Source organism: Chelmon rostratus, chromosome 8, assembly GCF_017976325.1.
Source record: "Chelmon rostratus isolate fCheRos1 chromosome 8, fCheRos1.pri, whole genome shotgun sequence".
Classification (NCBI taxonomy): Eukaryota; Metazoa; Chordata; class Actinopteri; order Chaetodontiformes; family Chaetodontidae; genus Chelmon; species Chelmon rostratus.
Genome location: NC_055665.1, coordinates 20,648,246 through 20,662,714, shown reverse-complemented (window position 1 = coordinate 20,662,714; position 14,469 = coordinate 20,648,246). Strand labels below are relative to the sequence as shown.

The window sequence follows — 14,469 nt, the reverse complement described above, 5'->3', positions numbered from 1 at the left end:
TCTAATCATTCCAAACAGACTGATGCAATTAATTAGTGCGGCTTGCCTTAGAAAGGCAGAACAGTTTTAAAAGTTCATTCATTTTAAATTGGTGTGACTGTAGATTTGATCTTTTGCTGATGCAAGAACCAGATTTGAAAATAATACATTCCAATCAACATACAACACACTGACCAAAGTATTACATAAAGATGAGTCAGTTATGAGCTTAAAATAACTCTTCTGATGTTCACTTACAAACTGTGATTTCACCCTACCAGGGTCGACCTAAATTGCCAGATAATAATGAATGTTCTTTGATATGATCTTCATCCCACTCTGGTACGGTGAGTTTCATGAACAGGCTGTCTGTCTGAGGAGATCCACTTTAGGGTTTGTACTAAAATTAAATCAAATCCAAACAGGCCCTGGGAACTTTTACTTAAGATGCACCCAATTTTACCATTTTCATTTTTGTATGCCCATGATCAATGGATAAAAGCTTCACTCTCTGTCTGTCTGTCTGAAATTTTTGGGGCACTTCTATAGCCTACACTGTCAGTAAACTGTAGCTGGCAAAATGTGGGAATACGAACAAATCATTTTCATATCAGAGACAGTTTGTGCTATTTCTGTAGCCTGGGGCTTTTCTGTAGAAACAACAACCGCTCTCCTCCACCATTAAGTGTTCCTTATTCATCAGAGTGGAAGAGTGGGAGGCTATGGACTTTGCCCAGTGAGTGAGTGTGTGTGTGTGTGTGTGCGTGCGTGCGTGTGCGCTCGCTGTTATGTGTTTGTTAGGGTGATGGTGACAGATATAAAACGGATATTTGTGCATTTGAAATAGGAAATTTAAGAGGCTGATACTTATATTCTGAACTCAACAAAAGAAGAACTTCAATTGATATTTTTTTTAATTCTATTTTTAGTGTCATATACTGTATACAAACAGTATTGTTTTATCTTTCTGCTGCACCAAAGACCCCCCGTACCAGATCCACTACACTGTACTATACCTTCAAGGGTAAGACCTCCTTGTTGATGGAGAAGAAGGAGGCCATAGCTTTTGTCCAGGATGCAAGACCGGCCACGTTGCCACACACCCTCTTGGCTGTTTCAATGTTGTAGTCGGGCATGTCAAAATAAGGCTGCAGCAGCTCCACCATTTCCTCATTAATGGTGTCTTTGGGGAATTGCTGTAAGGGAGGGAGACAGAGGGAGAGGTATGAAACGTGGAAGCAGGGGGGGTTTAATTCGAATGAACAAAAACGAGACTTAATTCAGTCAGTATGCAGAAAAATATAAATATGTACCTCACATGTAAGTCATAAATAAGCTTTCTGCATCTGCTATTGAGAGAATAATGTGAAACTATTTGAATTGGAAAAAAAGGAGAAAAATGATAAGTGGAGCTGTGGTGACAGAGAAAATTAAAGACAGAAAGTGGAGCAGGTAGTGAAAGCTGCAGAGGGAATGATAGGAGAAGAGGAAAGACAGGTGGAGTGTAAAGAGAAAGAAAGGAAACAAACAGGCAGAGCTGCAGATAAATGGAAGAGGAACACAACACAGGGGACACGGAAGACAAAAAAATGACTATGCTAGATTGAGAGAGAAAGAAAGAGACGGACAGGAAGCAAAAAGATTAGAGACAACATACAACACAAAATACGGCATGCTCAAGGTAAAGACAAGGTAAAGACCTGCTAGCAGCGTTGGGTGACAAGAGAGGTGAGATAGAAATAACAGACAAATGGTGAGAGAGATGGGAAGACAGAGAAATGCAACTATGAGTAGGGAGTTAAAGTGGAATGAGTTGAGGCAAGTCTAAGAAAGTCGTGGACTATTGTGGATTTTGAATTAAATTAGACCTCACATGGGGTGTGCCTATCTTACACATTATCCTGATCTAATCATGCCGCTTTGGCTTCAAACTATTGCTACAAAATAAGGCATGTGCACAAACCTGTACTTCTGAACTCTTCAGCTTCTATGTACACACATTCACACTGCTGTTTGTCCTCTTATTGTTTACAAAGTAAAATAGCATGATTATGAAGTACAATTTGTGATTGTTGATGATGGCTGAGACTCCATGGCAGCCAGCAGGCAGATGTAACAACTAACTTCTTCCATTTAAAAAATGGGTATAATACAAGTGAGCAGAGAAAGTATGCAATTCACTGATTAGTCGAGCTGCAGGCAAAGATTCTGCTGCATAATGACACAGTTAAGCAGCTCTTGTAGCATCTTAAAGCAGGATATACTTAACATTAAGATATTACTGAATAATTAATCTATAATCTATTATTTACATGCTTCCTGCCGGGATTTCATTTTTGGTAAATACCCACCAACATAAGATTATAGGCTTATGTTTTTCTGATTTAATTTTACAACATAAGAGACTGCAGCTTATACTTTCTATGGAAGAGCATGGAATAAGCCTTTCTATGTGATGAAGAGCTGGGTCTGCTCCCTCAGTAATGCATGTACAACGATTTTTACCTGTTTTCATGTTTAATATGTTAAATAACTCTGAAGTCTACCACAGATATCTCCCAAAACCGCGTGTACCTGCAGGCTGCCCAGGAAGTTTCCAGCTGTCATGAGTTTTAGGGACTCCTGCCAGGACGGCGTGTTGCAGTTCTTCTCTGGGTCGATCTTCACCATATTGACCCGCCTCTGGAAGAGCAGCAGCACGCAGTCCATGATCCGCATGATGAGGTGGGGCGGGCGACCGAGCGTTCGTACAGTGGCGATGTCTGATGGCTTGATTGTCTGAGTGGGTACAGAGAAAAGAAATAAAAGGAGAAGAATTTGGACTGTTCCTGAATGTGATATGATGTTGAACAGCTTGTGTGAATTGAAAATAAGGACAACATGGCTAAACACTAGTCATGTTTTTAAGTGCATTTTACAGCAGTCTATTAACAATAAAACAAAGGAAAGAAATTACACATGCCTTTTTTATATTAATACATATTTAATGTTTTACAATAAACAAATTGTCAGGATGCCTTTTAAGGTATTGAGTTGTTGCTCTCAGTTTTATGTTGTAATTAATCTTTGTGCCCATCTGTACGCATGGGGGGACAGGAAATGAGTGTGTGGGGGGGATAAATAGAGAAAGAGGATTTTTGTAAGCAAACATATTGGATATACACAGGACACTCTATAAGGCGAGTGGAAAGACAATTAACCGAGATAAGAACAAAGAATAAAGCAATTTATTTTTCATTTGGCATACATCTTTTTATGACATGACATATAAAGGCAATTGTATTAAATGCTGCAATTTGAGGATATAAAGCAGAGGAAATGTGCAGAGAAAATACAACCAGAGGCACTGAAAAGGAGATAGAGGGAAATAAAGAGAGCATGAAGACTGTAAGTATAAACTCCAACAGAATGAGTTCTGCAGAGAAGCACAGAGAATTACTTGAACAGACTGATTAAAATGAGAGGCAGCAGGAGAGGGAAGAAAATGTCCCAGTGAGGGTTGTTTGGCTGCTTCATCGGGCAGGGGTCTGTCTCATCTCCTCTCCTTTTTGCACTTTCCTTGTTTCTGCTCTCTCTTCCCAGCTCCATTTCCTAATTTCCGCTCTCTCCTCCCTGCTCTATTTCCACTCTGTTTTATCAGCCCAAGCGTAGTGTGAATCCCCCCACCAGAGAGTCAGCCAGCACACAGTCTGGTTTATCTTCTGCTTCCATTTCACAAACTCCTCTTCACTCCTCCCCACTCAACTGCTTTTTATGAAAATGTCTCAATAGGGTAACCTCAAATTCACTATTTATTTTAGCTTCATCAAGTCCCTGGCACTTCAAAACAAACATACATTTGCATTTGCTTCTTGCTTGATCACAAATAGCCAATCAGCTTTGAGCAGGTTCCTTCGAATGAAGTTCACTGTTAAAACTAGAATGCTTTCATCACTAAATTGCTCATTTCCAGATCTAGTCCTTAATGTTCTTCTGTTGGCTTTTACATGTCACACTACATCAGCATTAATGTTTGGTCTCTGAGATCAGTTCTAATCGAAACTAATATCATGGCATTAGTATTCTAGCGATTTATTTTATTTGGATCTTTAGACAAATTAAAACTGGACCGACAGCGTGTAAACCTAATAACGGTTCCAGTCAATCAATAAATAAAAAATCTTCCTCCTGTTCATGTGCTGTGCTCCCAAAAACAAACAAATACAAGACCATGATTGAGAGAAATCCAAAATGCACAATGCTCATCCTAAATCAAACAAGACATAGCAGGCTAGGATGAGCTGCAGTCTTGACTTAAATTAATTGGTTCAGGCAAACACTTGTAATTTTGTTTCTATGAAATATGCTAAATATAAGAAACAAAGTATATAAAGTTTATTTTTCAAGATGAATTTGAAGCATAAATTATTGGCACAGAGTGCACAGGCAGGAGTCAATTACAGGAAATTCACTGGTAAAGAAAGCTGTACATTGTATGTGTAGCTTCATATCAACCATCCAGGCATGTTAAGATGAAAGTGGCCTTTATGATCCTTATGTTACACTGTGGTGTGAATGACCCACTGAGGTTTATAGTAAATGCCTCAATCTGTCAACCTCAACCAGCAGAAGTGAAAATTGTCTTGAGGCAAAAAGTCTTTAGTTGTGCAACAACAGTCCAGTCATTTGGCACTACAGCTCCATTTAAAACTCTGTGTAACACTTAAAAAATACATGATAAAAATGTATGATCATCAATCCAGAAGGACCGCCGAAGGGTTTCCTGTCCTGTTTGGAAAAATATAGTTTCCATCCATAGAGAAAGATGAAAATTCTAATCAGGGACCTGCCATAACAGATCTGTATGCAACCATCTACCCAGGAGGACAGCTTTAATTACAATGCAGCTCCAGCCCCCAGAGCACGAAGCTAACTTTAGACACACCACGGTGGGGTGGCTGTAGGCAAAACCTTCATGCAGCTACGCACAGCAAGTCACAAAGTGCTCTAAGTGGCACCCCGAAGCAACATAAAAGTGAGGTAGCAAGAAAAATATTGGTATGGGAGACACTAAGCCACACAGAGGAGCACAATAAACTGCTCCAACACACAGTTTACCGATAATTTTTAACCCTCAGGCTATCTTTAAGGCAAACTTATGTTTAGACAAACAGCATACAGGGGAAGCAGAGGATGTCACAAGGAGCTGCATAATACAGAAGACTTGAATGAATCATTGTCAGTAGGAAAGAATCATAAAAATAGAAATGTGTTCACTGGTAGAGATTTGGCAGTATGGGAGGTATCCCTTAAGCTGTATTTACGCTCTACCAAGGTGGCAGCCCTCGCCTCAACCAAACAGAGTCTTTCCAGTTAGTGAGAATGTATGTATGAAAGGGCAACTCTGAACAATATCTGGACCAGAATCTGCAGACATTGGTCAGAGTTCATATGAGAAAACAGCTTTAGTGTCTCTGCTATATATTTGGGGAGGGCAGCGCAATTTAGCAATCCAGCTGCCTCGCAATCATCACACGATCAGGGCAGGAGGACAGCTCACCACGATCTCACGCAACGTGAGAGCGACAGATGGTGGTGATAATGCACCTCGTCTGCATCTCTGGTCTCACTGGAACCTTAAGTTTCCATTTGGTTTTATTGTTTTAAGTATGGTACAGTGTGGTTATTTGAAACCATTTCTTAATTGAATTTACACAACAGTTACTATACCGTGATATATACCATAACTGTGATATAAAATTACATATTCATTATAGAAGGTTGTGGCCATATCTCCCAGCCCTACAACCATACAAATACTATATTCATACTCTTAATAGGAATTCATCAATATTGTGTCCTGCTGATATATTTTTAACAAAACAGATATACAACAAATCTATGAACTTTCTCAATGATTCAGCTCAAATTCATAACTATTTTGATAACTGAATTCCCCAATTATCTTTCCTTACAGTCCTTACATATTCAAACTAAATGTATTTTTTACATGTCTTATTTCTTAAACTTTATCACAGCTAGGTTTTTTGGATCTGGAGTTGAATCTTGAATCTGTCAAGTCAACTTTATTCACAGCTGATCCAAAGTGTTTTACATTAAAGTGAGGGGGAGAGATAAAACTACATGAAGCAGAAAACCAAGCAAAAGATGCGTTCTACCGAAAGTCATGCTCCAAAAAGCATTCACACAGTTAGGACAAGGGATCAAATACAGTTAAAAAGGCAGTGACTCTAAGTGCATGTCGAGTTGATTCTTGGAGATATCAGTGGACTCAGATAATCAATTATAAAGATGGAGAGAGTAAGTTTGGAACAAAATCTGTCCTCCTGGGGGCCATATATTCAACATTTCTGTCCCATACCTGCAGCGCTGCCTCTGCTTCCTGAAGAGCTGGTCGGGCTGCTTCAAGTTTCTCCTCAGCGATGGCTTTATCAGCAGAGATGCTGTCTACAATGGCCTGGGCCTTGTCCTTCACTTTCTGCACCTCAACCTTCACTCGCTCTGCTGCCTGGGCCTTTACTGTCACCTCCTTCAATACCTGGGTGTATGCACAAGTTATAAACACGGCCATGAATCAATCAACGTTTATCCCTTCAGAAATATCAACAAAACAAAAACAAGTGGTAAGCTTATGTTTACTTTGACATCAGACTGCTGTATAAAACTTTAATGCCAGTTTAACATATGAGGCACACAGCGATGTAGACAAGGACATGAACGATGATGATAAGAATTGGTACACTGGGATTAAACCACTATTACTACATGCACTACATACACAGCTATAGGACACACATCTTGGAATACATAACACACATAATTTGTCCTTTTTCACATATTGCAGGAGCTTCAACACTTAAGATCTTTAAATATATAGCAAAAGTGACTAATTCAGAAATATACTTATTAATAAATTAATCCTGAGGCACATCATAAATTGTATTTTTCATGCATATCCACGTGCCTGCACATACACTTATAGCAACATGTAACTGTGAATAATGAACTATGAATAAATATTTTATATTCCCCTCACCCATACACACACTGCTGTTTCAATCCAAAATATCAACTTGATTTATTTAGACTAATTGAAAAGGTCAGTGAAATTTCAAGTAAACTAGAAAAAGCCAACTGTTGGAAAGTCCAGAGTATCACTAGAGACACTCACTGAACCTAAAGACAAACACACACACACACACACACACACACAAACCTACCATATCAGCCTTGTCATTAGCAATCTGTAGCTCCTTCTCTTTCACCTCCAGCTCTTTGCTGAGTGCTGCTACAGACTCCGATGCCTCCTTCAGCTTCTGGAGACCAGTGTTCATCCTAAATAAGATAAATATTAAAATATAATCAGTTAAGCCGCATGCAATTCCAGCACATACGTTGCGTGTGCTAGACTGTCTGAGAGGCATCTGTGCATCTACACCTGGGGTCCTGTTTGTTGTAAATATCTACTGACTTTCAAGATGAACAACATGACACGCTGACAGAATTGTGGTCCACCGGGCACCAGGTGGTGAAAATATCTGTACATTATTTAACAGCAAAGCAGCTTTTCATCCTTGGTCTACTTGTAGCGCGTGCCTGATCAAAATTCTAAATGTCATGACATCCCTTCACCAGGCGCCAATAAATCTTCGGAGGCTCGGGGACATCTGATAAGCAGACATGAGTTGAAAACCAGGAGAAAAGGACCACAGAAATGTTTTTGGCCAGAGATGTGGGTGGTCTTTAAATGCTGTACTCTCCCAAAATTACTCTAGATTGACCCCTTTCACCAAAGCTTACTTCATTAGATCGCGTCCTGATCATCCATCACCGTTGGTGCCATTAAGAAGTCAATAAGTATTGACTAAGAATGGATTCAATCTGTGACACAGCTCTTTCAAAAAATCTACCTATGAAAATGTTATTTTTCAGGAAATGCACAACTCACGCCTAATTATTCATGCCTCACTTATAAGAGGCCACTCTTGGTGACAAAGAGGATGACTAGACTACATGTAAGATTTAACAACTTTTGAATTTATTAAACACAAGACTTATACAAACCAATTCAGCTAACTGTAAGACTTGAAGACAATACGCAGTATGTGCAGTAGTTGAGGCATTGACACTAAAGTAGAATGAAAGCCATCTTGTCTCTTGTCATCGTTCTACAAAGGCTTTAAAGTGCTACACAGTGTATGCGAACATCATCATTACAAGTATAACAAATATTTAGCTTAATCCTGAAGAGTGTTTTTACCTGTTGGCCAGGGTCTGGACCTCAGACCTCTTCTCCTTATAAATGGTCTTATAGCCCTGAATGAAGGACAGGTAGGACTTGGGTGTGACGTGGGTTGACCGTCGGTATCTAGATTTCAATTAGATTACATTAGGTTCATTGAACATCACATTAAAAAGTAAGAATCAGCTGCATAATGTTTTAAACTTTCATCCACGTTTAGCAGAAACCTTATTTACTTGACAATTACTCGTACTTAATATTCCTTTTGTGCTGTAATTTTCTAAATGTAGTTCAGACGTGGGCCTAAAACTACTGCTATTGTTAAAGAAACACTCTGGTAGCCTAGTAATTGACTGACTACAGTGTCCCCAATTTGTGTGCAGTATTTATTAAACTGACAGTTAGCTAACAAAGGCAAAGCGCTGCCTTTGAAAAGCAGTCTGTGTAATAAAATACCTCTGGAAGTAGTCCACACATTTCTCTGCCACGCCATCCTGGAAGGAACCCATGCACTGGACTACTTCACTTTTAACCTGAGGTGAGCAGTCGATGTCATAGACTGACAGGAAGTGCTCTGAAACTGAAGGACAAAAAGACGGAGGAGGAAGAATAAGAGACCAGAGTTAAGTGGAGAAAAGTACAGAGAGCAGAGAGACCACGTTGGTTACATAAACCAGACTGGCAATTCTAACCATAAATCTCTTCAAGCTTCTTTACTGCTCAATACTCTGACATGCTGGAAGAAATTCAAATTGATTACTTTCCCAGTAGGAATGACCGCGTAATTGCATGGAACATTATGGATTATTGGTTACACGTATTACTGCAACATTTGTGTCTTTCATCTGTCATTCTCACTTCTGTCTTCTGACTAAACAAAAATATGGGACGGACATTAAGCAATAGAAATAAAGAGCAGGGGATAGTGGGAAAACAATAATTTTCACTACTCATTTTCTAAATGCAGTACTATAGTAGATGTGCTAAGAGACAGAGATTTACAGAAATAACTGAAAGACTTAAGACTTATTATAAATGAAATAAATGTAGGAAAAATTTAATTACAATCCATATCAGCATTGCTGAAGGCATTTCAGAAATTGCTAACAAATGATAAACAAATGTAGTCATGCAGTAATTAGAAAGCACAAGGGACACATTGTTAACAGGCTGACTGAGTGATAAATCAGTGTTGTAATATTCCAGTTTAATCTGATATTACAGCACTGACAAAAATAACAGCCGCCACTATAAATGGAGGATAGAGTACAGGGAGATATACATTCTAGGAAACAAATGCTACCATTAGCTCGTATTAAATTAAAATTAAAATGGTCTGACCAATGTACCTGCAACGAGAGCATCTTTTGGCCACCTGCTGAACCAGTCCATGGTGCAGCCAGATATCAATGCAGGGAACTTCAACGCCCGGTTGCGGAATTTTTCCCCAACAGGTGAGAAGCATAGAACAACGTGGAGATTATGTCGGACACGTGACATGAAGTACTCGTACAGGTTTTCATTGGTCGGTGGTCGCCTGGGAAACTCTCGCTTCATAACAGGGATGAGATCACTCAGGATCTCGTCAATCTCATCACGAGCAAATAAGTTGGACACCTGAGGTTAGAAACACACAAAGTCAAATGTTATTATCCATCCGTCTTTATAATCTCCTCTCTATCATCTGCTTTCAGTTTGTAAGATCTAAAAATACTGGTTTGACTGAGTGAATTAAGAGAACACAGCACCACTTCACATTTTGAAAACTGTAGGTTTAGTATCAGGTCAGGTTCAGGGGGAAATATTTTTTTAGAGAAACGCAATCTATTAAGTATTGATTGCTTAATTTGAAGGAAGTAAGTCTGATCCTTTTGAAGTAGCGTGGGATCATGAGCAGTGTCATCACTGTCAAACAACCAAATTCCAAGATGAAAATGAATAATCGTGCTCCATCAGGGGTGAGCAATAAAAACAATAGTGAACAAAAGAGTGGGTAGCTAGCTAGTTCTAACAAACAGATGGGGTAAAGGGGATACAACGCCATTGACAGGTGACCAATGAATTGTTACCTTGCATAAAACAGTGTGAATTCTCTTTGTTTGAACATTGTTGGAAGCATTTTGGATAATGCAAGTACACAACTCAACAAAATATATGATGTAGGTTTAGTGGTTTTTAGACATGTTAATACGGAAACATACGGTATTATGCCTTTAACTGACATTGGACATTGATAAAAATGTATTTTTTGTTTGACTGTTTGTGTTCTAAATTGGTCAGGCACAGAGCTGCAGACACCGTTCATCATCCCCACACTGCTGCAACCTGAAAATCTTCATTCTGGGATAACACACCGACTTTGTCCAGGTTTGACTGAAGGGGATTGTGGTACTGCATCCTTTCACATTGCTTTTAGCACCTTTTCACTGAATCCCTCGTGACTGAGAGACAGAGAGCAAGTAAAGACAGGAGAGAGAGGGAGAGAGTTTAGGGGGGCATGAGGTGTTGTGGTTAGAAGCTCCCTGTCTCTAACATCTGCCGGGTTACTCTCACATAAACAATAGCCTCACACTCACAGCTCACCCTTCCTTTATTTATTTCTCAGCTCTGTCACTGTCTCACACAGTCATCCTAACACTTCTGCAACACAAACTTCTCTCTCTCTCTCTCTCTCCCTCTCCCTCTCCCTCTCCCTCTCTCTCTCTCTCTCTCTCTCTCTCTCTCCAACATACACAAACAGGACACACAAACCTCTCACCTCCACACAAACAACATCCAGACACAAACTCTCCCCTGGTCCCTACTTCTATTTACCTCCTCCTGCTAAAGCAGCTGCTGCATAAATTGTTATTTAGGGATGGAAGTAGAGGAAGGTGGGAGAGGAGCAGGCGGGGGAGACGGTGGATGGGGATGGTATCATGATGAGGCAGAGGAGAAGCAGATGGAAAAGGAGGAACAAAAAAAATTTAGGAAATGCGTAAATAAGAAAAAGTGAACAAGAAAGGGGGGGGAATAAGTCGAAAATTAGGAGGTGAAGGAAATTTCTCTGTTCGAGGACCAGGAAAAGGTTTTAAAAAGTGTATAAATACAAATTTTGCTGCATTTCATATATTGTATTTTCTCTGTAGATGGGAGTTTGTACAAGAAAGCAGAAATTAGTGTACTGTATTGCTTTGATCAACTGGCGTTTTCACAACAGGTATTGTCACAGTAAAATTCAATTTGGCAACAGGAAATTCAAAGGAGAACTACACAAACAAACTCACAGAGAAAAAAATTAAAAATAAGGGAAATTTGAAACATAATTTCAGCCAAATTAAATTTATGCAATAATGGAGGAAGTAAAGCCAAAAAGTTGTTCACTAGATTGTGATGGCTATGCTGTCGCTGATAGTACACAAGCCGAAGGGGAGGAGGCTGGTGATGTGTACATTAGCTAATGGGTGAATAACATGGGGCTGGTTTGGGACACAGCAGCAATTATATTTAAGTTTTCTCCCCTGTAGTATGCCCTCTTGTAAATTAGCCTATGTAGGGCTGATTTTAAACGTGTCCTTCTTATTTTATCACTCAAAAAACACTTCTTGATGCTCTTTGCTTATACGTAGGATGGCGATATAAAAACGGGTCCTTGTTTTCTCAGCTTGTTGTCCCCACACAACACAAACATCTGAGCAGTGGGAGCTCGGAAGAGGTGGGTAAAAAGCAGCAAGACTTCTATGTCAGTGCAGAGGCAGCAGTAGGAATAGCAGCCTGATGGAAAGGTAACAGCGAGATACTGTATCTAATTTAAATAGTTTGACATTAGGCGTGCATTAAATAATGATTAGTTCACTTGGTCCTATCGGCCTAGACCAGGCAGAGTTTCCTCAACAATCTTGCATTACTCAGCACTCTTTCAGCTTTTCCATCCTCCCATTCACAGGTCCCTTTTTTTCATTGTGATGGCATCTTTGGTGATAATGTCATTGCTGTGGTGTTTTGCAGCACTGTCCTTGAAAATGATTAAAGAGAGTTAAGGGGATGGAGAGAGGAGAAAAAGGAGGTAAAGATGAAGAAAATGAAGGCAGGAGGAGAATAGATTGGAAGAGCAAGCAAGGAGGAGAAAGGATTATCTGAAAAGGAGGTGCAAAAGAAATATGGATGAAAAGGAAGGGGCTTAGCGGCACATGAATAACCAGGAGAAAAAGGGTGAGGAGACAAAGAGGACAACAAAGAAGAGTCGGACTAGAGAGTGCAGATGGAGGAGGAGGAAAGGAAAGAAACAAGGGACAATGGAGAGACAGAACAGGAGGAAAACCAGACAATGAGAGGAAGAGGAAAAGGATAAGTGGGAAAAAGAGGAGTAGGTGTGAAAAGGAAAAGATCAGGGATCAGTAAGACAAGAGGAGGGAGAAGAGGAAAGAAGCGATGATAGTAAGTTAGGATGCAGAAAAAAGTGCTTTGGAAATGCTTTATTTGCCCCATTTACACAATGGCCACTGGATCCAGCAGAACGGATGACTCTGGGACTGCAGCGAAGAAATGTGCAAACACTGGCACTTGACTTTGAGACTATCTGCTGTTGCAAATTTCTCTTTGGAGATGAATAAAGTATCTACCGGTATCTATCTACAGAGTAATACATGAAAAAAGCCATCCTGCAGCTGTATTGCAGAGTGCTGCGGTACAGAGAATACCTCGATGTATCTGTCTCCTCTGTCGGCTAAAGCTTCAATTCATCACATCCAAATCAATGAGAAAATAACTGTGGAATGATAACCTATTGACAGGGAAGACGCAATTTGCTTTTTAATTTGATTGATTTGAGATTAACTTCATTGCTCATAACCATGATGAAGACAATGTGGTTTTCTCTTCTTTAGGTCTGTGCTGTTGCTGCCTTGGTGTTCCGGTCATGAAATGTTTATTTCACTCATGGTCGAACTGCCAGCTGTCAGTTTCAGCAGTGCAACAAAAGTATAATTGAAGCTTTCGTGCTGGACAAACTAGAAGATGCCAATGTAAGTATCTGACGCAGTGCTGCAGCTTTGTGCATCAACAGTGGGCTTTCCTCATAATAAAGTGTTTGTGTCGATCATCAAAACTGCCATAAACACCCAAACATGCCAGCATATTCATTAAAATGTAATTAATCAGGAAAACACATTAGCGCAAAGGGAGACAAAGATAACCAATATTTTTCTTCTGAGCACAAGTCTTATTATGGTACTTAGCCAAAGATAGGAGCTATTCCACACATCTCTGGTACATTACACTGATAAGCAAGACTAAAATCTAAAAATATAAGTGAGTGTATGTGTATACACCATGTGCTGGGAAATGTTTATTTGAACACACCATTCTCAGAATAATACTGTTGCATTATGCAGGTCACAGCAGTAAAATTATGTATTCTATGCATTATTTTAAGAGTTGCTCTCTCTGTGCTTATGCTCAATCCATGCCTAAATTTTTGAGGAAGAGCAAGGTTTAACTTGTTCTGAATCCACACTGTTCTATGCATCAAACATTCAACAGGTTCACATTAAACCTAAGTTTACATCACTATAAGCATGTATGCATGTGTGTTTTTCCATGTGCGAGCTCCTGACCTCTCCAGATGACAGGACGTTGTTCATGTACTCGAGGAAGGACTCGTCTTTGATTTCGTTGTCAGTGAAGATGAAGCTGATGCCTTTGCCATGTTGGCCAGCTGTTCTATACAACCCCTTCAGGTCATCCATCAGGTTGGCTGTGTTGTATGAGCTGGCAAAGAACAGAATGCAGAAAATAAATATTCACTTTATATTTTTTTTATGTCTCTGCCATTGTCAGACCAAACAGAAATGACAGAGAAAAAGAGATAAAAGGGAAAACAGTGTGTGTGTGTGTGTGTGTGTGTGTGAGAGTATATACAGTATAACTGAATACATTTGACTACATGAATGATGCTGTCTGAGTTAGGAATGATGGACTGTTTGAACTCAGGGCACCATCACAGTGTGCGATTGTAAATCACTTTGTTTTCCTCTGACAGCAGCAGCATGCCTGTGGCAGGCACAGTTCAGCGCAGTGTTAAAATATACAGCATGATGCTACTCTCCAAGATGAAATTCAAGATAATTTCACAAGACATCTCTAAATCTTCAATGATTAAGTCATTTTGAGCAGAAATCTGCCAACCTGGCTTTGATTATGGATATACTGTACAACGTCTTGCAATCAGACACAGTCTTGCAACAGAGCTGTGTGTATGTGTCTATGTG

The 14,469-nt window shown here is 39.7% G+C and overlaps 1 protein-coding gene across 3 annotated transcripts in view; it reads right to left on the bottom strand.

Moving 5' to 3' along the window:
* Nucleotides 1-14,469, bottom strand: part of dnah5 (dynein, axonemal, heavy chain 5) — a 99,723-nt gene that overhangs the window by 30,409 nt on the left and 54,845 nt on the right. For all 3 annotated transcript variants that reach the window (XM_041941723.1, XM_041941724.1, XM_041941725.1), the window contains exons 59-66: nucleotides 13,816-13,969; nucleotides 9,571-9,838; nucleotides 8,678-8,801; nucleotides 8,240-8,347; nucleotides 7,200-7,314; nucleotides 6,341-6,517; nucleotides 2,554-2,757; nucleotides 996-1,175 (exon numbers count right to left, since the gene is read on the bottom strand). In XM_041941723.1, coding sequence (XP_041797657.1) covers nucleotides 996-1,175; nucleotides 2,554-2,757; nucleotides 6,341-6,517; nucleotides 7,200-7,314; nucleotides 8,240-8,347; nucleotides 8,678-8,801; nucleotides 9,571-9,838; nucleotides 13,816-13,969 — 1,330 coding nt within the window. The remainder of the gene's footprint in view (nucleotides 1-995; nucleotides 1,176-2,553; nucleotides 2,758-6,340; nucleotides 6,518-7,199; nucleotides 7,315-8,239; nucleotides 8,348-8,677; nucleotides 8,802-9,570; nucleotides 9,839-13,815; nucleotides 13,970-14,469) is intronic.